Raw genomic sequence first — 26094 nt, 5'->3', positions numbered from 1 at the left:
TGAAATGAGATGAATCTTGCATTCATCTTTATGTTTCTTTGAATGGTGTGGTGAGTAGGCTGGGAGGGGGGGATCATTCTTTCCTTCTCAGGGAGCAAAGGAGAGCTGGGGTCATGGGAGCATCCAGGCTCATCGATAACAGGGATTGATTTGGAGCACATACAGCTTAGTGGGCATTTTGTCTCATCTTTACATTACACATCCCTTTTTGAAAAAACTGAGGCAGTAACAGCAAAGACAGTACAATGGAGGTTGACCTGAGGTTTCAGCCTTTCACTGAGTTGTTTCCTGTTACAGTCTCTCTCGGGGACCCCGGCCTTGATGCACAACGACACAGGCTGAAAACTTTCAGACAGTCCTGCTGCTAGGACTATGTCAGGATGTCTAACTTGTTGATTGGTGGAAGAGCGTGGGCATGGAGTCTGTTGGTTTGTGGAGAGAGCTCTCCTCAGTGCCACAAGCCAATGGGAACAACTCTCATTAGTAACAAAAAAAAAAAAAAACCAGAGCAGAGCAGAGCAGAGAGAGCCCTTGGGCTGAGGGCTTCTTCTTATGAATTAATTTCTTTTATGAATAAAACTCTTCTTATGAATTAGTTAGAGAGATTTCCAGTTTCCAGTCTAAGAAAAATCACTTTGTCTTAGGGTAGAAGTTTGTCACTACCTGATACATTCAGGCGTTAACCACAGTCTGACCGACCACACCCTTACCTATCCAAACAGAACAGAGAACAGCATAGCATCAGGTTTTAGCCAATGAACATCCTAAGGTCTAAGAACTCAAATGTCTTGAAATAAACTCTTCAACCATTAACCAGAAGAAGAAGTAGACTACAAACTGGAAAAAGTTAACTGTCTATCAAATTTCTCCGTTTAAAAAAAAAAAACAAAACATGTATTTTAGTTCAATTAATATAATATTTTAGATCCATTTTCTTCCCAAAGCTCTGACACATATTTATTAAAATTTGTCTAGTCAATGGTGGAAATCCAGCATAGCTGTACCCTTTATAGACGGAGACTACACACAGCTTCGGTGATTTATTAAAGCCAACAGACACAGACAGAACAAAATAGCTGGAATGCTGTGGTTATCAGTCTTTCTGATGTCCTATAGTTTGTATTAGAAAATAGTCTGTTGACATATTTACCTGAGGATGTGGTACAGAAACTAGCAAATGAAAGATCAGATTGTCAAATCTGATGAAACTTAAGATAGCCATAAAAGTAATAAACAGCATTGCTTCCTGGTACATGCGTGACGCGGGTCACAGGGCAGAATAACATACAGCTCAGTGGCCCAGATCACACATGCAACCCAAAAACCAACAAGCACAGAAACTATGATAACATTGTCTACAAAAGCAGAAATCAGTGCTGGAGAGATGGATCCAGGATTAAGAGCACTTGCTGCTTTTCCGGGGACCTGAATTTGATTCTCACCATCTGCCCAGGGTGCCTCTCAATGCCTTTAAGTACAGCTCCAGGGATTCATGCTTTCTTCCAGCCTCCATGGCACCAAAATAAGTGTGCTTTACACTCGCACAAACACATAAATAAAAAAAAATAAACACTTTCCAAAGAAATAAAATCAAGGATTCCAAACCTGAAGAGGCTGCAGCGATGATGCTCAAGAGGGGAGGATTTCCTGTCCTGCAGCTGTGCAGGAAGCAGCAGCAGGTGGCGCTGTTCTCCCCCCGCCCCCACCTGCCCCACCCCCCACTCTGCACCCTGGACAACCGCAGCCCCTCTGGTCTACACTTGGACTTTCGTTTATTTGCTTTGGTTTGGTTTTAGTAACTCACAAGCTTTCAAGTAAGCTAAATAATGTTTTTCTCAAAAAAAAAAACCTTAAAAAGGGAAAGAAAATAAAACTGCCCATTGACAAATAGGCAAATGAACGGAATAGAAAGTTTTCAAGGGAAAAAAAACCATTTCTCTCTTGTAAAGGTGTTCAATGCTCCTAGCCTTCAGGCACATGCAAGTCAAAACTACTTTAAGACACCACTACACGTCTTTCAAAAAGGCTTTAGCAGCAGCAAATCTGACAACAAATGTTCGAGAGATTGCTGAGAGAGAAGACCCCCTTATTCACTGTTGTTGGTAGTACACAATGCCGCCGTTTTGGAAATCAGCTTGGAGATGTCTCAAATAATCCAAAACGAAACTCCATGTGACCCTGCTACTTCACTCCTAGGCATATACCCAGAGAACTCCAACCCTACCACGGAGATAGACACACCCCTTGCTTCCTGATACCTCTTGTTCATTCCGACAAAGAACTGGGGTCAATTTAGTTGTCCATGAACAGGTGAAAAAGCAAGATGAAAATTGTGTGTGTGTGTGTGTGTGTGTGTGTGTGTGTGTGTGTGTGTATAGGTGAATGTTTGTATTTATGTGTGTGTGTGCATGTGTGTGTCATATGTGTGTACACATGTGTGCATGTACATATGTGTAAATATTATGCAGATCTAAAGAAAAGTATAGCCACAAAATAAGCAGAATGGAATGACATAGAATGTATGTTAAGTGACATCCCACAGCCTCAGAAAGAAAAACCTGCACATTCTCCTTCATATGTGAAATCTAGCCAATTGTGTGTGTGTGTATGTGTGAGTGTGTGTGTGTGTGTGTGTGTGTGCGTGTGAAATGTACACGTGGGTAAGGTATAAATGCAGAAAAGAGAACAAGAGAGCCTCCATTTTAGAGGGAGAAGAAGGACTGAATCCAGGTAAAAGATCCTTCAGTCATGACAGAGGATGTAAAGCTACTTCTGACTTTGATGTAGACTTTTGGAGTTTCGGGGTGGATAGGTACATAAAAATGTAGTCAGTAGTGAAAGTCTGAGATCCTGTGTGATGCTTTAGAATGGCTAGTCTACGCAGAAGAGGCTCACTGATGTATAGACTTCGGGTTTGTTTACTGTCTACATGTGATTTTTTGTTATTTGCAAAGGTTTTGTTGCAATGTTCATTTAAAAAGAAAGATTATCCTAAAGTGCAGTTGAAATTCTTGAGAGAATGGGAAGGTCTATTTTTATACAAACGAATTTCAATTGTTGAAAAAAAAGTAATTTTTTTATTTTGCAGCTGACTGTAAATGAGTACACGTTTTTTGAGGTTTCATGAACAACTTAGACAAAAAAAAAGCTAAGCCTTTGAAAAGGTGCTGTGGGATCTCCAGGGACACACTGTGGTGATTAGTGTTGATTGGCAAGTAGACCGGGTCTAAATTCACCTAAGGATATGGGCCTGAGGGCGAGGTTGTCAAGAGGCCATCACGTTCCGATCGCAGTACTTGGCATAGGAGGATTCACCTACTGTGGTTGGCAGCATTTCTTGGCTGGGATCCGGACAATGTCGGTAGAGAAAGGAGCTGAGTAGCAGTGGTGTTCATTGCTCTGGGCCTCCTGCTTGTGGACACCGTGTGACCAGCTGCCTCAAGCTCCTGCAACCAGGAGCTGCGGTTCCACCAGGTGAGACCTTAAACTGCGTGAGCCCCAGTAAACCCCGCCTCCCTTAAGTCATTCCTCAAGATACTCTCTCACAGTAAGAGGAAAAGAAACCAACAGGTCCACGCTACTCAAATCTGACCATTAAGTAACTTTTTAAAACAAACTCCCGTCTAGGAATAAAATTATCAAACTCTATTTTTCTCAAATAGAGAATGTTTAAAATAAATTATAAAGAAAAGTAGTTTCCTACCAATGTTTCTGAACATTCAAACTCTCTGTTTATAAACTCTTACTGAACCTTTTTCCTTTTTATTCTTTTCTTTTTTTTTTCTTTTTTTGTATCTCACTTGTGTGTCTTTTTCTTTACTACTATAAATACAAAAATCGATTTCATAGAAATTCTGGGAAATACTCCTGCTACTAAGAGAAACTTCCTAAAGGAGAACTTTAGATTATGGTTTGTGTATTAATAAAATATATCTTTGACAATTAAGTTAGCAAATATTCAATCACAATATTTGCCTGGGTACTGATTGTTACAGATATATGTTCTGTGATTTAATTCAATATTTTGAGACAGGGTCTCACATATGCAGGACGGCCTAGAAATCACTTTGTGGTGAGGATGACCTTGATCCTCCTGTCTCTGCACCAGTTTTTTATGCAGTGCTGGCTATCAAACCAAGGCTCATGTATGCAAGCAAGCACTCTAGCAATTGAGATATAGCTCCAGTCCCATCAAGTTTTAATCACTTTATTTTTTTCTATCTTCCATGAAATCCAAAAATAGTTTCTACTTCATTTTTAAGTACACAAAGCAAACCAGACAACCTGTGTTCTTTTGCTGCCACCTAATGGTTTTGAGGGAAAACTACAACCATGCTAAATCTCAGATGGGTGAGCATTACTGTGCAACTACATAAAAAACGACACACGTACACATCTAAAGCCAAAAAACTAAAAACTACCTCTTTAATGTAAAAAAAAACCCTGAATGAGTGAGTAATTTCAATTTGAGAATATCCCTTTGTATTGGCCGAAACACCCTTATATTTTAAGTTCATTTGAACACAGATACAACTAGCTTCCTCCTTTCTGAGACAATAAACACGTACTCAATAAACAGGAACAGACAGTGCATAGTAATAAACATTTATGTTCCCCAACTACATTTGTATGCATTGTTCCATCAAATGATAATCACAATCAAATTAAATAGAAAACAGATTTAAAAGTATGAATCTTAATCAGTGACCTCATATTTTTATAAAACAGCTTGTTCTATATGACTAGAAGAAACAGGAACCACTAAGTCCAAGGAATTAATTACTTGTCTGAGAGAATGGTGATATTTAAGATAAGGTCTCTTGTGGTCCCAGTAGCCTTGAATTTGCTACATAATCAAAAAAACCTGAAGATCTTCCATATTCACTTCCCAAGTTCTGGGATTTCAGGTATCTGCCAGGATGCCTTGCTTCAGAAAGAATTACTTTGGTTTTGGTAGTGTTGTTGTGGTGGTGAAAGTGTGTGTGCACATGCATGTGTGTGTGCGTGTGTGCGTGTGTATGTGTGAATGCACATGTGTATATGCGTGTAGATCACAGACAACCTTGGGTGTCGATCAGATGCATCATGTGAAAGGACACATACCATCAATGAAACCTACATTGCCAAGCTTGTCAATCAATCAAGAGTAATAGCCACACCCTGCCCCTTAACTACCAACTCCTCCAGAACCCCATGAGAAGAAGCCCAAACAATAAGCAATGCTCTTAGGCAGTCTGGCTCAAGCCATCTGCTGCTCTCTTGCAGAGTCTCCTACACGGTCCCTTAAATAAAATTCCTAATGGCCTTGCTAGTTGTATGGACTCTTTTAATTCTTTGCAAAGGATGCCAAGAACTTGGAAACATCTGGTCCAGACAGGACCATTGGCAACAACTTTGAGCTGTGAGACGACATGGATAAAGTGTAAGTGCTTATTGATAAATATAATTGATAAAAAATTTAACCAATCTGAAAGTCAAGCACACAATTCAACTTCAGTGAACACACACAGAACAAGTCCCATTCAGAGTAAACAATGGCTGCAATGTACCCTTATTCCATTGTGAACCATTTCTTAAACTTAATAACCTAGCCGGGCGGTGGTGGCGCACGCCTTTAGTCCCAGCACTTGGGAGGCAGAGGCAGGCGAATTTCTGAGTTCGAGGCCAGCCTGGTCTACAGAGTGAGTTCCAGGACAGCCAGACTTATACAGAGAAACCCTGTCTTGAAAAACAAAACAAAACAAAATAAAAACCTTCCGATACAAGAAAAGCACTGTGCCTGGGTCTCACCTGTGCCAATGACAACTGGATGCCTGAGATAACACTTATTATTTTATTTTATTTTATTTTATTCGTGGTCTCATAATAAAGAGCAAGATTGTATTGTAGCTCAGTGCTGTTGGAGGGCTGCTGAGGTTGTTATAATTATGGCTAAAGAGCAAATAATTGTTGGAATAACAAACACAAAGCTTTCATGCTGGGAATAAACCCATAGCCTTGCATCTGACAAGCAAGTCACACACACACACATACACACACACACACACACACACACACATACACACACACACACACACACGGGCACTTATGTATGTATGTATGTATGTATGTATGTATGTATGTATATTGCATGGAGAGGTCAGAGGACAACCTGTAGGAATTGGTTCTTTTCCTCCACCTGTCAAAACATGATCAAACTCAGGTCATCATCAGGCTTGGGGGTAAATGTTCTTACGTGCTGAGCCATCTGCCTGCTCAACAGGCAAACACTGCAGCACTGTGCTACATGTCTAGACCTGAGTAAACTGTTCCAGGTTCCAACATCTTAGCACGCAGACCACAACTCCATTAAATTTTTATTATTAAGAAATTTAAGGTTTCTATGCCTAATTTTAAAGCAAACTAGTTATGTTAGTCAACTTGGGTCTTTGTTTTGTTTTGTACCCTTATTGTATGACAAAAGTTAAAAACAATATGTCTTAAAAGTAAATCACATTGCAGGACTAGAGAGCACTTGCCTTTCTTCCGGAGGACAAGGTTCAGTTCCCAGCACCCACATGGTGACTCACTCAAACACGTGGGCGTGTGCATGCATACACACACAACACACACAGGCGCACGTGCGTACATACACACACACACTAAACACATGCACACGCACACACATTAAACAGATGTAAAAAGCTAAGGAGGAAAGCAATTATGTGCAACAAAAACACTTCACACAAGTATAGAATAAAGTGATATTCTACTTTGCTTTCTGTTGCTTTGATAAAACACTAACCAAAAGCATCTTACAGGACTGAGTTCGAGAAGCCATGGCCAGGGCTGGAGCAGGAACCTGGAGGTGCAAACTGAAACAGAGACTATGAGACGAACACTGAACACTGAGGGCTTGCTTCCCAACCCCTTGCTTAGCTTGTGTTGCAGCACCACCTGCCCTGGGAAGGTACCACCCACAGTGAGCTGGGCCAGGGGAGGTACCACCCACAGTGGGCTGGGCCAGGGAAGGTACCACCCACAGTGGGCTGGGCCAGGGGAGGTACCGCCCATAGTGGGCTGGGCCAGGGGAGGTACCACCCACAGTGAGCTGGGCCAGGGGAGGGCCTTCTCACTTCCACCATTAATCAAGAAAATGTCTCTACAGACAAATCTGATGGATGCAATTTTTCAACTGAGGCTCCTTCTTTATACCTGACTCTGGTTTGTGTCAAGTTGACAAAAACTAGTCAGCACAAATGACTATTCTGAATGTTTCTCACAGACTCAGAGCAGGTCATCAAAAGTAACCACAGTGTGTTATGGCTTCAGGAAAGCATAACGAAGCTGTACATAGCCTCCCGTGAAAGAATTAAACAATCATAAACACCACTTCCAAAAGTAAGTAACATTATTTCAATCTCTAGTTGAAGAGTGAAATTTAGCTATAAATATTTTTAGCAACATTATATAGCCGGAATACTCCAAATGGCAATTTGTGTCAAAATAAAGTTTTAAGTAATACCAATAATTAAGAAAGCATGGTTGTTAGTCTTTATTAGCGCTTTCAATGAACTTTAAAATATAAGCAATTTAAAAAAATCCCACAGTTCTGATTTTTAAAATTATAGGTATGCCTTGTTGTTGATAGCATAATTGTTTTAAAGATTTTATTTCACATCATCTCTGGCATGCAATATTTGATGCCAAGTGATGCCACACATTGCAGAGTTGACTTCTACAACCCCACTAGGCCTCAGTGAGACAACAAATTGTTCCACACTTTCTATGAACCAGTTCCTCTTAGGAAACCAGTTCCTCTTTGGGTTCAGTAAAATCCCTCTTTTAATTTAGCATTAAGACACTGAAAGCGGGGCAGTGGTGGCACACGCCTTTAATCCCAGCACTTGGGATGCAGAGGCAGGTGAATTTCTGAGTTCGAGGCCAGCCTGATCTACAGAGTGAGTTCCAGGACAGCCAGGACTACACAGAGAAACCCTGTCTCGAAAAACCAAAAAAAAAAAAAAAAAAAAAAAAAAAAAAAAAGACACTGAAAGATCTCATGTTTACTTACATATACACTTTACACTTAAGATAATTATTGTTTATAGACTATATCTCATGTACACACAAACCACTCACATGCAGGTGCACACATGTACAACAGTGGAATATCTGCCACCTCGGGTCAGCATTCCATGACTTCACTAACCAGTCTTATTGCCTACAATTTCAGAAACTAGTTTGTATCTCAGTCATAATGCAGCTTTAGGCAGAGGTTGTTGCTAGTCAGCACAATTGTTCTTCTTGTTTCTTTTTACGAAACAATATACATCAAACACAACGTAAACCAAGCCAAACCCTGTGTTACTTCACCTTGGTCCCTGGTGAAAACACAGCTTTCCAACATTCGCAGTTTACCTCCTAGGACTGACACAGCTGGTCCTAATGTGCAATCTTCCTGACTTGCAAATTCAGAGAAACAAGTAAGATGATCTCCATCAATTCCTTCCAGTCTTAGACAGAAAACTTAAAAAGAGTAACAGGGCAATCGCCTTTGCAACTGAAATCTAGCTTCCAAGTGTAACCGTGCAGCATCTGAACGTATCATCATGACCTTGCAGCATCTGAACGTATCATCATGACAATGCTCTCCCACGGGGAACTCTTTTAAACATTGGCTTTCATGTTCATGAGGTCTATTTATGTTATCATTTGTGTTTTATCTACTGGCCTGTTCTAAAGACTAAAGTTGGTAAAGGCATTTAAAATTCTAAAAAGCAAATGACTGGACCCAAATTATGAGGAGTAAAGGCCTACTTCTGAATTCTTTAGTTGCTAAGTCCAAGGGCAGTGCATAAGTGGGTTCTCACACACACGCACATGCACACACACACGCACACACAGACACCACACCACAACTGAGCAGCATACTAAACAGTTTAAAAATTGGGAAGAAGCCCTTTAAAAACAATCTATATCCAGCCAGATAAACTCCATGTGGGATTTTTACAGTGGCATGCACTCATCTAACTGTACAAATTACACACACCTGCATACAATGCTCTAAGCATTTATTTTCATTATCTCAAGCTAACTGCTCCATTGTTTTAGGAAAATGTCATATAATATGGTAATGTTTGTGTGGAAGTACAAAGGTTTCTCTCCAAAGAAGCCTAATGGGGTTACACTACCTTCAGAGAAATGACTTTTCTCGAACCAAAATAACAAAGTTTAAAAGATGGAACATTCAAATATGTTAGAAAGGTTTGACTGTTTTGGCTCCAGGAAAAATATAGCATGCCTTTAACATTTCAAGATAGAAGTCCTGACATTTCTGCCAGAGTTAACACTTAGTAAAGTGCTAAGTGTAAACTTATACCTGGTCCCTAAGGTGCCAAGGATTTTTCAGAATTACACCTGCACCTCACGTCAAGGCTCCTCGTGCATACTTTCCTACACAAATACTGTTTTTATTCATTTCCCTTCATCTGATTGCCTCTGAATTTGCTTCCATGACAGTGCTAACAGAACATCATACACTGGACAGTCACACAGTAGAAAAAAGTACTGTCTTGTGGGCTCTGGAGACTAAAGTCCAAGATCAGTGTGAAGAGCACTGGTTCCCGCCTTACACCCCTCATTGGATGCCCAGCGCTCTGCAGACACCTCCTTTCCTTCACACCTAACAGCATCAAACTATTTTCTGCCTCCATTGCATACAGGCGTCTTGCTGTATACATGTCCACACTGCCTCTTTTTATATCGACATATGCAATTAGAGAACATGCTAAAGATCCTCATGCTGGTTAAATGTACAATAACCCTATTCCAAAATAAGGTGATATTATGAGGAACTGAAGCTTAGGTCTTCCATATATTAACCCAGGAGGTGAGGGCACAAGGCCACACATGGCAGCCATTTTCCAATTGTGTTGTGGATTGGGTCTAATGCTACTTATGTCAATTTGGTCCCCCAAATTTACACGGAAATCCCCATGTCTGCATGTAAGACACTGAAGGTCCTTGCCCCCAGTTGGCTTTGATTGGTAATAAAGCTGCCGGTGGCCAATGGCTGGACAGTGAGACAGAGGCGGGACTTTAAGGATTCCCGGGCAAGGAAAACAGGAGGGAGGAAGAAGCAGAATTGCCATGCTGAAAGAGGAATTAGAACTGGGCTTCAGGGTGGCAAGAAAAGAAGCATAATAATCATGTAAGAACCAGGAAAGAGCAGAACCAAGGAACCCCCCACATTGGGTCTGGGGTAGCAAAGATGGAATACAGATTTTAGTAATAATTCATGAGTATCAGAGGGGAAGCGTTAGCAACATGGAAGTTTGAGAGTGGCCCAGCCATTGAGCTGATTAAAGCATATTAAATATAAGGCCTCATGTGTGTGTGTGTGTGTGTGTGTGTGTGTGTGTGTGTGTGTGTGTGTGTGTCTTTCACTGAGAACCCAGAGCACTGAGGCAGTACCGACGAATTTTCTCTGCTGTCTGGTGGTTAGAGCGGACTAATCATCAAGGGCAACACAATTGGGACCACAAGGTGTAGCTCAGTGGTGGGATACGTGCCTAGCATGTAAAACCCCAGTTTTATCCCAACACTGTGAAAACAAACAAAAACTAGCATCTCCCAAGGACTCCCATGCCAGAGCTACCTACTGAATCTCCTATGCCTAACAGAGAACTTTGCACACAGCTCAACTAAGCATTTTATTGAACGAACGAGTGAAGAAATGAATGGGGCTGCAAGGAAAAGGAAAAAACTAGAAGCCAAGAGGATGGCCAGGTTGAATCACCAGCGAGGTTAAATATTGCCTTCCTTCTCAGAATTAGCAGGAATTAAGATTGTGCTCTGGAACTGCTCTTTGACCCTCTGACAAAGAATCAGAATCACAAGCATCAGAACCTTAAAAATACCTAATAGATTTCCATGTATACTGTGTGCTTACATAATTGCTTTCTTTTTTTGAAGATTTATTTATTTATTTTATGTATATGAGTACACCATTGCTCTCTTCAGACACACCAGAAGAGAGCATAAGATTCCATTACAGATGGTTGTGAGCCACCATGTGGTTGCTGGGAATTGAACTCTGGACCTCGGAAAGAGTAGTTGGTGCTCTTAACCACTGAGCCATCTCTCCAGCCCCACATAATTGCTTTCTTAAAAACAATGAGACAAGGGTAGCAGACGACTTCTGTTTAAATAGCTCAAATACTGAGAACAAACAGCATCAAATACAAGATCACCAGCCTGGTCCATTACACAGCATGGTCTCTCAGCAAACCAGTGCTTCAGGTCTACACTGGGCCATCTTCCTTGGTATAATCTTTTGCTTAATAACCATCCCTTTTTGATAAACCCCAAGATGAACTGGACTTCATAGCAACATGAGAATAACAGACTTCTGTTCAAGTGACACACGTTATCTCAACAGATAACACCCACACAAGGAAAGCATTCTGTTCCATTTCTCCTAATCACCTCATTCAAATCTTTTCCCCATGGATTTCCTGGATATGTGGCTTTAAAGTACTGTAGGACTATAAACTTTAAATCCAAGCCCTGGGTAGGCCTACATTTGTTATGACAGTGGCATCTTGAAATGTTGAATTATTATCCTCAATTTCCTTCAGTCATTTATTGTAGCTGCCAAAATGAAATGGTGCACCTTGAAGGCAACACTAAACTGAAGAAGGAATAATAAAGTCTCTTCAATGTTTCATTTATAAAAGCTTATTTCTCCACCATCACATTTTGTACACCATCTGAAATATATATCACTTTGTGAAGCCCACACTTTGCAGGCAGTGGCACTGCTGAGATACATAAACTTCAAGGCTTACTGGGAGGAGGGAGTAAAACCCAGCATCATCTTTCCACCTTTTAAGAATCAGGGTCTGGAGAGATGGATCAGTGCCTAAGATCACACTCTAGTCTTGGAGGCCATATGAGTTCAGCTCCCAGCAACACATGGCTGCTCACTACTTACTGTCTCTAGTTTCAGGGGATCCAACACCCTCTTCTGGCCTATTCAGGCACTGATACCCATATACGCATGCAGGTAAAACACACAAATAATATAAAAATAAATCATAACAAACCAGAAACTGACTTCGATGTGGTGGCATTCTCCTGTCCTTAGCATTTGAGAGGCAGAGGCAGAAGGTTCTTCTGACTGTGAAGCTGGCCTGATCTTCACAGTGAGTTACAGAACAGCCAGGGCTACAAAGTGAGAACTTGTCAAGAAAGAAAATGAAAGAGAAGCAGAGAGAAAAAGAGAAGAGAGCAGAGGGGAGAGAAGGGGAGGGAAGAAGGGGAGGGAATGAACAACCAGAACTGGCTAGGTCTTGGCAGGGAGATAGATGGGGTTACCGGTTAAAAGTCTATAGCTTTACTGTAGCTGCACCTTTCATGGATAGCTTTACTACTTTGGGATATATTTTAAATTGTGCTATAACTGAGAATGGAGTGTTTGTGAGCATGCCTAAAGGCCTGGTTCATTATCCAACATGGGGGTGGGGAGGAAAGAGAAAAGAGAGAGGAGAGAGGAGAGGGGAGGAAAAGAGAGGAGAGGGGAGAGGGGAGAGAGGGGAGGGGAGAGAGAGAGGAGAGGGTAGAGAGGGGAGAGGGTAGAGAGGGGAGAGGGTAGAAAGGGGAGAGGGGGGAGGGGAGAGGAGAGGGGGAGGGGGAGGGGGAGGGGAGGGGGAGGGGGGAGAGAAACAACAAATGTGTCTACTTTAATTCTGTGTAAAGACACAACTGTCAGTGACAACTTAAGTAACAACTGTAAGATACTTATTAACTAAACAACTTATGGTTTGTAGTTCCAAAACTCAAGTCTTAGATTAGAATGTAAGGAAAGAAGAATGTTCACATCAGTAAAGTATATCCACTGCTTATCCATACAAGCCAGGATGCTACAGAGATCACTAGGAAGAGTGACTGAAACATCTGGACACTGTCAAGATCATTAGGAGAGCCACTGAAACATCTGGACAAGCTTAGTCACTCTGCTGTGAGGGTCAGTGCTTCTGCTTCCTGTTGTTTAACAATGTTCAGAATCACGACCCAAATCTCTCTCAGTAACACTTTGAAAAATCACAAGCTCTGGGAATTTTGTTATATTAAACTTTAATGTAATAGAATCATAAATAATCAATCCCAAAGTATTTTTCAATAACTTACTTAAGAAAAAAAGCATCTACCTTCAGTACACTGTCCATTTTTTAAGTTTCTAAACGATTTTAAAAGTTATAGTGTGTCCACTTTAGTAACTCAGGTAGATTTTTATACTTCAGTTCCTTAAAAACCCATCTTCTTGATATGACCAAATTCCAGAAATGTAAACCATGATTTTAATTTTAAATTTTTATTTAACATATTCTACCATCCACTCTGTATCTATGAACAAGGAATTTTTATTTAATATATTAAAAGATTTCATTTAGATCAATGTCTATACATCTGCAATTCCTCCGATGTGTTGATTCCCAAGAATAATAATAAAACATGCAACTAACACCTACCTTACAGAACAGCATTACTTGGAATAAACTGTTACCAATAACTACTCTACACTTAATAAATGAACCCACCACCTTGTACGGTTCTGGCTAAGGCCAGTGAGGTTAACTTCCTATAGTTTCTGGGAACTCTGAAATACTGAACTGAACTAAGATGATTGTTCCCCCACAGTTCAGAAAAACAGTGCAAGGGCTACAGACATCATCTCTGAAACCTAGACTTGAGCACAGTGTGTGGCAACATGGACGCCAGTGTGTTTACCTGCGGAACAGATAACCTAGTAAACTGTCACAGCTCCTTGGTATGTTGTAATACTTATTTCAAATTCTATGTAATAAAAAAGAATAGACTCAAAATCTTTTATTTCTACAAATACATGCTGAAAGAAATAGTTAAGGATATCCAATTTAGTGTGACATAAAGCTGAACTTTCAAAAACAAGTACCTTGGTTAATGGTTTTCTGCAGTTGTGAAAATTTTCATTGAAAAGTTCTTTTCTTCAAGAAATTAAAAAAGAGAAATACAAGACACAAGTTTCTTAGCAATGAGTAACATTAAAATGCATTTTACAGTTATCTTTATAAAACACTCATTTCTCGAATCTCTTTCCCTGTTATCAGAGAATTACAATGGCCCCGAGTGAAAGAACTACACATGCTCACAAGTGCTTACACTTCACAAAGTATCTGATATCAGAGCTGACACTCACTCTTCATAAATCATAGATTTTAGCGTGCCTTACAAACTCCATTATAACTTCAGACCATTTCCAATATCTGCTACCTAATCAAGAAATTCATATATTCAAAGTCAGTTATGGAAAATTAATCAAAACAATTTTAACAACTCTAATTCTCAAAACCAAAAAAACCCTTGGCTATCCTTGGCATTCCCACACAGGACAATGTGGGCCTAGAGAAGCAAGGTTATATTAGCTCAGACACTAAAAGGTTTAATAAGCGGAACTTATCATGTCAGACACTCTGGAAATATAAATCAGAATGTAAATATAATTTGATTCCTCCCATGCCTAAGGGGCAGTATTTAATAAAGAAGATGGTTCCAAACATCCACATGGCTTAGGAAATACTTAGTCAGAAAGATTCTGAGAGCGAGACCAAGAGAACCGAGGGCCATGACTCATAGCCTTTTCTACTGGGTGGAGCTGCGCACAGCTGCCTCATCTGGAGGGATGTTCGCTCACGCAGTGGACAGCAAGAGGCAAGTGAGCTACACAGCTACAATGCTTATTAAAGGGGAATCAAGCCAAAGCCAGCCAGGACATACAACCTTATTTTCCATCAGTGTTAATGAGAATTATTTTATTTTAAATGGAACATGAAGAATTACAGTCCAGCCTTAAGGTTTCAATTTTGCACTGTGAATATCAAGACAGCAATTACTCAAAAAAAAAAAAAAATCACAGAAACATGTTGCACTAACTGAACAGAAAACAGAGTATTTAAGACATTACATTTCTCATCATTACTAAAAACAGATGTCCTTATAACTCCAGTCTAGAGACAGCACACTTCATAATATCATTATTCACTTAAAACACTACAAATGTTTACAAAGAACATTTGGATTTCACAATTGCTTATAGAATATCTTACAATATTAAAAACATCATGATGCTTTATATGAAAATCAATAAAGACAACTTAATCTTTCTCAGCAAAAAAAAGATTTGGTATCACAAATTTAATGTGTAAATTTATACATGAATTCAAAAAGGAATCCATTTAAACACTGCATGGTCACATAACTACATTGTAAACTGATAAAAATGATGTACTTTTTGAAAACATGTACATCAAAACCAAAAGATTAGTGTTTACTTTTCCCTTTATTAGCCACTTTTGGTGTGTTTTTTGGTTTGGGTTCCCAGAGTGCATTTTTGACAAATCTTGAAGCAGCACCTCTGTCCAGCTTGGCAGCCTTCTTCTTGTCTGTTATTTCTTTGACTCTGTTCATGTAGACTCTGATTCTTTCCTTAGGAAGAAAAACAAAGGCAATCATTTCTGGAGCTCTACATTGCCTGCTTTATCCTGTGCTTTCTCAGTGACAACCGACAGTGAGTCATCATTGTTCGCTGTTAAGTCCAGGTACTAGTGAGTGCAAACGCACAGAATAAACATGCCCCGTGCTTTCCTGGACAGTCTAAGAGAAGGATGCATTTTATTCTAAAGTCCTTTCAGTAGACATGGGGGTGCACCCCAAAATCCCAGCACTTGGAGAACACAGGCAAGACTTCAAGATCAGCCAGTCTGAAGCCACCTTGGGCTGCACACAACACTGTCTTAAAAGAACAATGACAACCAAACATTTTAGAAGTGTCCTGAACTCTTCCAGAGACAGGCTCACACTAGAATATCACTATAGCAGCAAACAACAACTGGTCTATGTATGGTCTATTGTTTTAATCAACATTAACCTAAATTCTCATTTTAACTATTTGTATCTGAAGAGTAAATTCTAAATCTGAGTTCTCCTACACTTGTGCCAACAAATTAACCTCTCCCATCATTTTTCTAAACAGAAAATGGGTGGGGCAGTATTTATTTCTATTTTATGTTACTGCTGTGTCATCTTAAAATAGGCAAAATAGAAATATGAGATCTTTTATTCAATTTCATAATTTTAACTGATAAGTATGTAAAAAAAATTAAATTTTCAGACTTTAAAGTTAGAAACATAGTAGACGTCTGGAGCACTTTGAATCTTCTGAGAGTATTATTCAGAATAAATAACTCTTACACTTCAAATGGTGAAATAAAGGTGATGAAAACCATAATCCAGTAAATGACTGACCACTGCTTAGGAACAAACAAGGTGCATTAAAGTAAAGCAGGCATGGGAACATAAACAGTAAAATACAGAACCTTACAGTTGCTTCATTATCAAAACCGAACTGCTCCTGCAGAACCTCTCCTGTGAAAGTGGAGACAATGGCAGCGCGTGCAAGGGCCCTGCCCAGGACCCTGCCCTGCTACTGCTCTGCCTGCCAGCATCCACGCACGCGGCTCCTACCTCTCTTCTGTCAGTCTTGTCCTCCCTTCACCATTAAGACTGGACAATTTACCCAGAGGCTCCAACCCACTCTCTCTGATCTTTTTTTCCCCATAAAATGCTTTTTTAACATCCTGCATAGTCAAGATGCACAGTGTTTACCTTATTATGGTTACTGTGTTTCCCTTCACTCCAAGAGTGGGATCTGCCATATCTCTCAGCTTTTTCTCTGAGGCATCATCACTTGAAAACAATGCCTGGTCCTTAGTAGGCATTCAAATACCACCAAATAAGGTGACTGTTTTCCCATTTGTGATACATGACAAATAACAAATCGATTTTCTCTAATTCTGTAATTAATTACTAATGTCTGTAGCAAGGTCAAAAAAGGGAATAGACTTAAGAATGCTTTTTATTTGCCAATCCTTATCCAGAAAATTAATGTGCTCTCCATAGAGTAGACTCTGAAGAAGAATGAAGATAAATGGTCTTATCCTTTTATAAACACAATATTGATACTCCTTGTGTTGAAACTAATTTCATGAGAGGATACTATTAGAAAACTAGACACATAACCTGTACTTCTTAAAGCTAGTAGCACACGTAACCTCTCTTAAAAAATTTTTTTCACAACTGTTATATTAAAGCATAAATTTATTTATCCCTCAAGAAGTTTAAAAGAAGAAAATATCCTGGTCTATACATCTTTCTTACATATTTTACATTTGAAATGAAGATGCCTGGATTACTCATTTTATTTTTAAGTAAATTACCTATGCTTTACTAAGATGTAACTAACACACATTACTGGCTACTATAAGACTTGAAAACAAAGATATAGTTTCATGTGAACAAAGAATAAATTTATTAAAACTCTTATTCATAAAGCCAAGTCAATAAGGTAACTGCAAGTTTCATTTCTATTTTTCTCCTTCCAATTGGATGATTTGATTTAATATTTGAAGTCAGCAAAAACTCCAAGATATTAGATCTTATTTAGTGTACTTATACATCTAAATGGAATACAGAGACAAACCTAGAAGATTTATTACAGGCTGTAAATATGTCATTGATGCAGAATTACTGGACAGTATACATATGGCTGGTGCCAAAAAAGCTTTTAGCTTTGTTGCTGAACTGAATTCTTTACTGCTGAGAAAATGAGTTAATGGAGAAATTGAAAAGGTAGGAGAGAAAATTCCCCATCTCTGCTAGTAAATCAACTGGAATACACGTTTAAGAATTGTGTAAGAGTTTTTTTTTCTCCTTAAGTAGCCCTGGAGATGAATAAGATTTAAAGAATTTATAGGAAAAATAATATGAAAGTTATAACTAATTACTAGGATGATGCCACTCTGCTCTAATTCTGATCTCCCTAATGATCAGCATGATAATGGCTGTGTGACTGAAACCAGAGAGGCACATAGCAGACATATAAATAGGGATGAATCACAGGCATCTTACCAATTCCTGCTTCACTGGATGCTCCTTGGGATTAACTCCTTGAGTTGCCAAGTAAACTGTAAAAGAAAGACCTCATGAAATAAAGTGGTGATATAATGCTGAGTGTCATAATAAAAGAAATCCTAGTTACTCAAAAAAGGAAAATTACATAGTTAGTTCAACTTCAAATTATCTACCCTTTATGAAATATTAAACTATGTGTAGCTTACGGGCATCCTGTATTCTGACGTAAATGGAAAAAAAAAAACATATAACCAATAAGATATGATAAAAGACAATTCTATGTTAACTGCTAGCTCTTAAAAATAAATCACCTTTGACATAATAATATACTTTCTAATGAATTATAAAGTAACATACATACCCCAAAACATTGAATTTAAGGTATATGCAGAAACTAAATCCACCTTTGCTTGTTCTAGTGGGTCCAACTAGTAAAACAGAAAAGAGACAAGAAGATGAAAGATACACACAAACTTTGTAAACCAACAGATGACACCTTAAACTGTTTCCAACTACAAGGTAGTAAAGCATGTTTTTTCTTACTTCCTATAATTCAACAATAAAATAATCTAGAAATAATTTGCACAAAGTTTTCTTAACCAGTGATTCTTTTTGTTTATACCTGAAACTATATTTTAAATACTAAACACTCCTGAATACCCTTCTCTGCTCTTCTTCCGATTCACAGCCTCTTTCTCATTAATATGTACAAACACCCAAATATAACAAGTGATTTTCTTTTTGCTTAAAAAAAAAAAAAAAAAAAAAAAAAACTGCTTCTGGATATCATTTTTGATGAAACAGGAAATTTGTACAATCCAAGAAAAAAAAATTCTAAATTATATCAATTTCAGATTCATAATCTAGACTTTCATATCAAAAGTAATTATTCAATGTAAGCATTGTATATGACTCACTTATATATAAGAAGCACAACGAGATGTTTAGGCAATTCTAAAGACAGAAAAGACAATTTAATTACTGTCCTTGTACTGCAGTGTTTCCAGAAACTCTGATAATATCATTACAGTACATAAGACATCGAAGATAGAATCTGTCAAAACGAATGTGAGTGTGGCTTGCTTTCAAAGTCAAATTCCCAAAGCAGAAGCTCTGTAGGATGTTCTGGCTAAATTCACTCCAACACTTCTTCACCTAAAACTCCAGCAGGAAGACATGGCCAGTGCTAAATGACCATGTCTTCCTAATGTTCTGTCTTATGAAATTCATCTGAAGGTTGTAGATTTTGAAATACCTTCTGCAACAACTCATTTCTAGAAACAGACATCATGGTCTTCAGCATGTCATCCACAGCACCCAGGGAGCTCTCCAGGGCTGTTAAAGACTCATGAATTTCTACGGGATAGTCTTCACTCATTTCTTCACCTGCCATTGTGACCAACTGGGAAAAAAAAAAACAAAAAACAAAAAACAACTCTCAGAATTCATATTGGAGACAGAGCTTTAGAAAGAAAATGAAAAGAACGTTTACTTCTGAGTAAGGTAAGTCAGTCTTAGCATGCAAGTCCAGAAGAGCCACCTCCCAGCCTCCCGTCCTAAAATGCATGGGAAAGGAGAAGACTCCACACCAGCCTCTCATCAAGCCCTGGAGACGCATAGCTCTGACAACATAATCACAACGCCGCATATCAAGCTAAACCCATGTTCAACTGGATTCAAAGGTACATGCACTGGGGAAGTAAAGCAAGAGGTCAGATCCAGGGGTCCTTAGCTATAGGCAAGTTCAAGACCAGTCTCTGCTCCAGGAGACACTATCTCAGAAATAAAAATAAATGAGGGGGTACATTTTTTTAAGTATTCTATTGAACAAAGATTTTTAAAAATGAAAGTCTGATAAATACTGTAATGTCTACTGAAGAACTCAACAAAAAAATTTAAATTTTATTTAGCTTTTTAAAACTTAGATGTTTTTCTGACCATTTCTTCTATTAAACTTAAAAAAAACCAAAAAACAGAAATCCTAGCTATAAAAAAATCTTTATTAACTAACAGTAAAATTACTTTTCAAGTGAAGGCTCCTCTATGACTTTATAGTCCTTAGCGCTTTAGTAATAGCTGAATGGCAAGACTTGAGGGCTGGTAATGGAAGCGGACACTTGAGTTTTCAGTGTTGCTTGAACACTGACTGTTACCTTGGATAAATCACCCAATTTCTCCATGGGCTTCAAATATTTTATTCTAGTTGGCCTAATTATCTGTAACATTCATTATCAAAATTATGAATAATCCTGTTATGTATGAAATTGTAGACATATAATGTCATTTAAGGGTACATACTGAAGCACACAGTGGTGAAATCATCTAACAGCATGAGCCTACTGTAGAAAAGTAGTCTTCATAAGTAACAAAACAAGAACTTACATGGAGCATTATAATGAAGGCAGACACTGGTTAAGTCACATATTGAGTCTTAGAGTAGATTCAGTTCATGCAGTATCTATCCTGCAGTATCAATGCACAGTTGCTGACCCAACACTCATAAATCTAACGGAGTCAACAAAGGCTGAAATTTCAGATCATTTAATTATATTACAAACAGCCTTCTTTAAAACATTCCAAATTCACAAGGTGGGGGGGGGGGGTGGCACAGAGCAGGGTTGGTGCTTAGGAATTGAACCAAGGGCCTCATGACAGCTAAGTATGCGCCCTACCTCTAAGCTATACTTCCAGCCCCAAAATATAATTTCCTCCATGTTAATATGATTCTTTAAAATGTATCCATGTGAAAACATATAGATCAGGTCTAAATCCAAATAAAATATATCTCTCACACAAAGGAAAACAGAGCTTCTGCGAATCAATTTAACAAACAAACAGAAACTATACATAACCCGCCCCCCCAAAAAAGCCAGAAACCAGCCGTTTACAAAGGAATCCAAGTAACCAATAAACATAAAACTATTCAACTTCACCAAAGAAACCACAAGAACAAGATCCCATTTTTCACGCATCAAACAGCATCTAATGTAAACAGAGGCAGCCACCAACAGGCCATTGTCACCATTAGCAATTTGATTTGATTAAGCATTTTCTGAATTTAATATTCCACTTCAAAATCCATAAATTTATTTCTCAGAAACATAACTTTCATGTGACATGAAGTTAACAGGCATCTACTACAGTATTTTTCAAAGACAAGAACAGAACAGCCTGTGTGCCTATTAATACAGACTGATTAAATAAATTATGATATATCCACCCAATAAAGCACTCTGTAGTAGGGAAAAGCACTGTCATACAGTTTTTAAAGATCCCTAAAATATGTCAGGAAGTGAAAACTACAGAGCAGCGCAAAAAGTATATCTCTCTTACTTCTTTCCTTAAAACTTTAGTGTCCATACTGCGTTTCATTATGATACTGCCATGTGTGGGCATCACTGCAGTCTGTTTGTATCCATCTCACCCTTATATTCTTCTCTTTATTTAAGAAAACAACCTAAGTCAGAGATATACTTCCTGTGTGGCTTAGGATAGTCCCATGCCATGCTGTGGTCCTCAGCTCATGATACCCCTGGGAGACAGCAAAACCTTTAACATGTTTAAGAAGTCCTGCCGTTAAGAGGTAAGACCGGGCTAGCAGTTTTATGGTCATACTGGGGTAGAGGAAGTTCAAGAAGACTGTGGACTTTGTGGCTCCCCCTCCCCTCCCCTCTACTCCCCTCCCCTCCCCTCCCCTCCCCTTCCCTAGCCCCTCATCATCCTGTCTCTCCCTGTCATATACAAAAGCAGCAAGAACAGCCAATCATAGACTGAAACTTCTAAAATGTGAGCCCAATAAGCCTTTCCTCTTTTTATTTCACCTTTTTGTGGCAGAAAACTAACATGTTTATACATACATGTGAGTTTCTTTAAACATACAAAATAAATAGTTAACTGTAGCTACTGGGAAGTGAGAGAGTATCTTATTGTGCTCTCTGTACTATACCGTAGGAGATTTATGGGGTTAGAATGTAAGTTTGAAATAAGAGCTTCCCTCATGTGTTTGATATTTTGAAAATTACTGGAGATAATGAACGCTTATTTCCCAGTTCATAGCAGCTATAATCAAATCATTCTTTACCTCTACTACACTCAACGAGCCGAAATGTCTTCTTTTCCTCAGAGTTGAATTTTCCAGCAAAATAAAGGTATATCCTTCCTCACTCTCATTGCCTCTTCTGAGCTTCCTGTACGGCCACACCGCCCACCAGCCAGTTCAAAGCTGCTGCCACACATCCAACCTTCCTTTGTACCCTACTAGCCAATTCTCAAGTTTGGAGAATCTTAACACCATGTCCCAGTTTGGACTTATATAAATAATTTACAAAGTCACCACATGAATCCAGGAAAAGATCTATGTAAAAATTTACATATATACATATATATATGCTGTTTTCATCTCTATAGCAATTAGAGTTCTACACAGTTACCAAATTGGTGACAGAAAGAAAATCCAACATATACTTAATTGATTTTTAGAACAAGAGACAAATTTGCAGGTTCTTTTTTTTTTTTTTTTAAATATTTATTTATTTATTTTATGTATATGAGTACACTATTGCTGTCTTCAGATACACTAGAAGAGGTCATCAGATCCCATTACAGATGGTTGTGAGCCACCATGTGGTTGCTGGGAATTGAACTCAGGACCTTTGGAAGAGCAGTCGGTGCTCTTAACCACTGAGCCATCACTCCAGCCCAAATTTGCAGGTTCTGCACCATAATTTTATTCCTATAATTATATTTTACACAGCATTACCTTAGAAAACAATGGTGAAATTTATATATAAGTTCTCAATACTACTGTCTTGGTCAAACAATGATTCTGATAATGCTACCTGTAATCTTCAGAACATACTAGGTTTCCTTTTCTAAAGTGTACTAACCTCTAAAAGCATAGCTCAGGAGTTAAATGGCTAAGTGGATAAAGTGCACGTATGTGCATGTACACACAAACACATGCAAGACACACACACACATACCACCAAGCCTGAAGACTGGAATTCAGATCTCCTTTGTGTGGAGGGTGCCAAAACAGCCTAGCTGGACTGGCGGAAGTCAATGAGTCCCAGCTTCAATGAGAAACCTTACCTCGATAAACAAAGTGGAGAATGATGGAGAAAAACAGCATCCTTGGACCTCTACGCACACACATGCATGTAGAGTCACATGCATGAACACCACATATAAACAAATATATAATAGATAGATAGATAGATAGATAGATGATAGATAGATAGATAGACACACACAAAATCAAAAGTCTAGAAATAAAAATTATATAAATTACAAGGCTGGAGAAATGGCTCAGTAGTTCAGAGCACTTGTTCATCGTCCAGAGAATTCAAGTTTGGTTTCTAGCAGCCAGTCTGGACAGCTCACAACCATCTGGAGCTCCAACTCCATGGAATCTGAGTCCTTTTACTGGCTTCTGTTTGGCACCCACATTCATGTGGCAAATACACAGAAAGAGGCACATAAATAAATATATCTTAAGTACATCAATTACAAGGAGCTGAGTAAGACTGCAGCCACACTGTAATCAACTTCTATTTGACGCTTACTTCAACATGTTTTTCAAAATGAAAGATAGGAAGCAGCAAAAATCATCTTCTCAAAAAATATGGGGGATGTTTAATACAATTACCTCTAAAGTAATGATAATACTACATAAGGTTGTGATGCAAGCAAAATAAATATCAGTAAAACTCTTAAAGCTGCACACCATTAGTAGAATGCTCAAAGTATTAGCTAATACATAATATTAGTTATTGTTTATCAAAGTGAAAATAACCAAAAGGTAATTCAATGTAGAATATTTAGAGCCCCACATAAAGGGTTAAATGCTTGAAAACAATAGCTACTGTTTATACATAGAATTTTTATAAGTTAAAAACAAAAGGCATCCCTAAAGGTACTGGAAAACATCTACAACATCTCTGATTTGAAATTTTCTATTACTTGAAAACAACACCAAAAACTGTTCACATTGTCATCTCGTCTCGTAACAAAACAATTCAGTCTATCAATTCCAGGAGTATTGAACTTTTCTAAACTTTTCTAAAGTTCAATAAGGCTTAGCTGTTACTTATAAATAAACACTAACACTGACACTTAGTTCTATCTACTCTTAGTCCAAACAGGTTAATAACTACACCACAAACATCTCAATAGGGCTAATACACCTTTCCAAGCAAAAACTAACTTGTAGTCAACACATTTTAAGTCACTAAAGCTATCTTCCAATAGAAATTTGAGCCACGATGAATTTTCCCAGATCACAAAGAAAAATTACTCTTAACGTAACCCACTACAGCAGGAAACTGCTGGCCTGGCATGGTGACACACGCTTTTAATCCTATCATTTGAAATGTAGAGGGAGGCAAATCCTGAGTTCGAGGCCAGCCAATTTTACAGATCGAGTTCCAGGACAGCTAGGAACTGTCTACACAGAGAAATCCTGTCTCGGAAAAGGAAAAATAAAATTTTAAGGAAACCCTTATTTCAAAAGGGCTAACAATGCCACCGCAATCATTTCGATCTTGGGCGGAACAGTAAGGGCTACACGTTAAGTTACTCTCTCCACCTTCCATTTTGTCTCCGTTTATATTTGGAGTCTGCTAGAAACTGCTGGCGTTAAGTGTTTTTCTTGTCGCTTTTCAACCCTTGAAAGGCAACGTAAGCAAAATGAGGAAGACGATATTGACAGAGAAACCAAAGGCCAAATCAAGGCAAAGCCCGAGAGCCACCATTGGCAGGCTCTGGGGACTACGCTAGCAGCGAGAAGCCCCGCTCGGCTCCTCCCAGTCCGCCACAGTTTGAATGTGATCCCGGGGTGCGGGAAGAGAGACTGTGACAGGAGCACGACAAGCACCCGAACTCAGTTTTGCACAATACCTCAGTACCGTGGACGCCTGTCTCCGGGAAAGGGGTCGCACGGTGATGACGCCATGACACGCCTTCTGCCTGCCGCGCGTGCGTCGCTCGCGGCCTTGCGCTTGCGTACTTCAGTCCCGTGGCTTGCCCCGCCTTTGTCCCTTCCTGTGCTAAAGGCCGTTGTCTTTATTTTTTATTTTTTTTAGTTCATTTACTGATACATTTATTTTTAATTAATTATTTCTTCACATTCCAGGGTTGCCCTCTCTCCCTGTTCCCCACCCAGTTTCTCACACCATTTCCCCCTCCCTCTTGCCTCCATCTTCCCATCCCCCATCCCTGGGGCCTCAAGTCCCTTGAGAATTAGGCGCATCTTTTCTCACTGAAGCTCGACTAGGCAGTCCTCTGCTACATATTTGCTGGGAGGTCGGGAGCGTGGTTGGACCAGACCAGCTCTTGTCTTGCTGCCTGTTGTCGGCTCAGTCTCTGGGAGCTTCCTGGGGTCCAGGTTAATTGAGACTGCTGGTCTTCCTATGGGGTCGCCCTCCCCTTCAACCCATCCCTTAATTCAACCTTAGGGGCCTCTGACCTCAGTCCAATAGCTGGGTGTAAGTATCTGCATCTGTCTCGGTCAGCCGTTGGTAGGGCCTCTCAGAGGACAGCCATGCTAGGCAAAGGACTTAAAGGTCTCCCACCAGGGTGGCAAGCATGGGGAAGAAGGGCCTGGCATCTTGTCTAGATTAGGCTTCTGCAAACTGAATGTTCCTTACACCTTTGTCCAGGTCTTTGCTTTGATGGAAGCCGGGTCCAGAGGTCTGTGTGCCTTTAGATTAATCTTTTGAGGGGCTTCCCTAGAGAAGTGCCTGATATCAGGTTATAGGATAGTTATGAAAATACACGTTTAAAATGATTAAATGGGGATGTAGATATATGCAAAATACGAAACCAGATTTGTGTTATTTTTGTTTTTCAATGGGTCTCACTGTGTAATATGGCTGGCCTTGAATTCAGGATTACCAGTGCTAGGACTACAGGCTGTGCAACCATTTCTGTGTTGGATAGTAGTATGTCAACTAAGAGGAAGGAATCACAATTAAGAAAATGCCCCATAACATCAGGTTGTAGGCAGTCCTGTAAAGCATATTCTTATGGATGGTGCCACACCTGGGCTGGTGGTCCTAAGCTGTATAAGAAAACAAGCTGAGCAAGCCAGTAAATAGCACCCCT

General features: G+C 39.3%; 1 protein-coding gene across 1 annotated transcript; it reads right to left on the bottom strand.

The window, feature by feature from the left end:
* Positions 1-13857: 13857 nt before the first annotated feature.
* On the bottom strand, positions 13858-24975 carry LOC117701817 (nuclear nucleic acid-binding protein C1D). Its single transcript, XM_034493241.2, has 5 exons — positions 24889-24975; positions 19247-19393; positions 18353-18419; positions 17989-18044; positions 13858-15507 (listed from the first exon to the last, which is right to left on the bottom strand). Exons 2-5 carry the CDS (start codon positions 19382-19384, stop codon positions 15343-15345), a joined length of 426 nt encoding a protein of 141 aa, XP_034349132.1. The 5' UTR covers positions 19385-19393; positions 24889-24975; the 3' UTR covers positions 13858-15342.
* Positions 24976-26094: the final 1119 nt, after the last annotated feature.

Source organism: Arvicanthis niloticus, unplaced genomic scaffold, assembly GCF_011762505.2.
Source record: "Arvicanthis niloticus isolate mArvNil1 unplaced genomic scaffold, mArvNil1.pat.X pat_scaffold_257_arrow_ctg1, whole genome shotgun sequence".
NCBI lineage: Eukaryota > Metazoa > Chordata > Mammalia > Rodentia > Muridae > Arvicanthis > Arvicanthis niloticus.
Note: the sequence above shows the minus strand (reverse complement) of the source record. Positions and strands in the feature narration are given on the sequence as shown.

Coding starts and splice junctions, on each gene's coding strand:
- LOC117701817 (XM_034493241.2), bottom strand. CDS start 19,384: ATGGCAGGTGAAGAAATGAGTGAAGACTATCCCGTAGAAATTCATGAG. Junction 18,420..19,246: donor GAAATGAGTTGTTGCAGAAG/GTATTTCAAAAT, acceptor CTGTTTTACTAG/TTGGACCCACTAGAACAAGC. Junction 18,045..18,352: donor CTTAAATTCAATGTTTTGGG/GTATGTATGTTA, acceptor TTTCTTTTACAG/TTTACTTGGCAACTCAAGGA.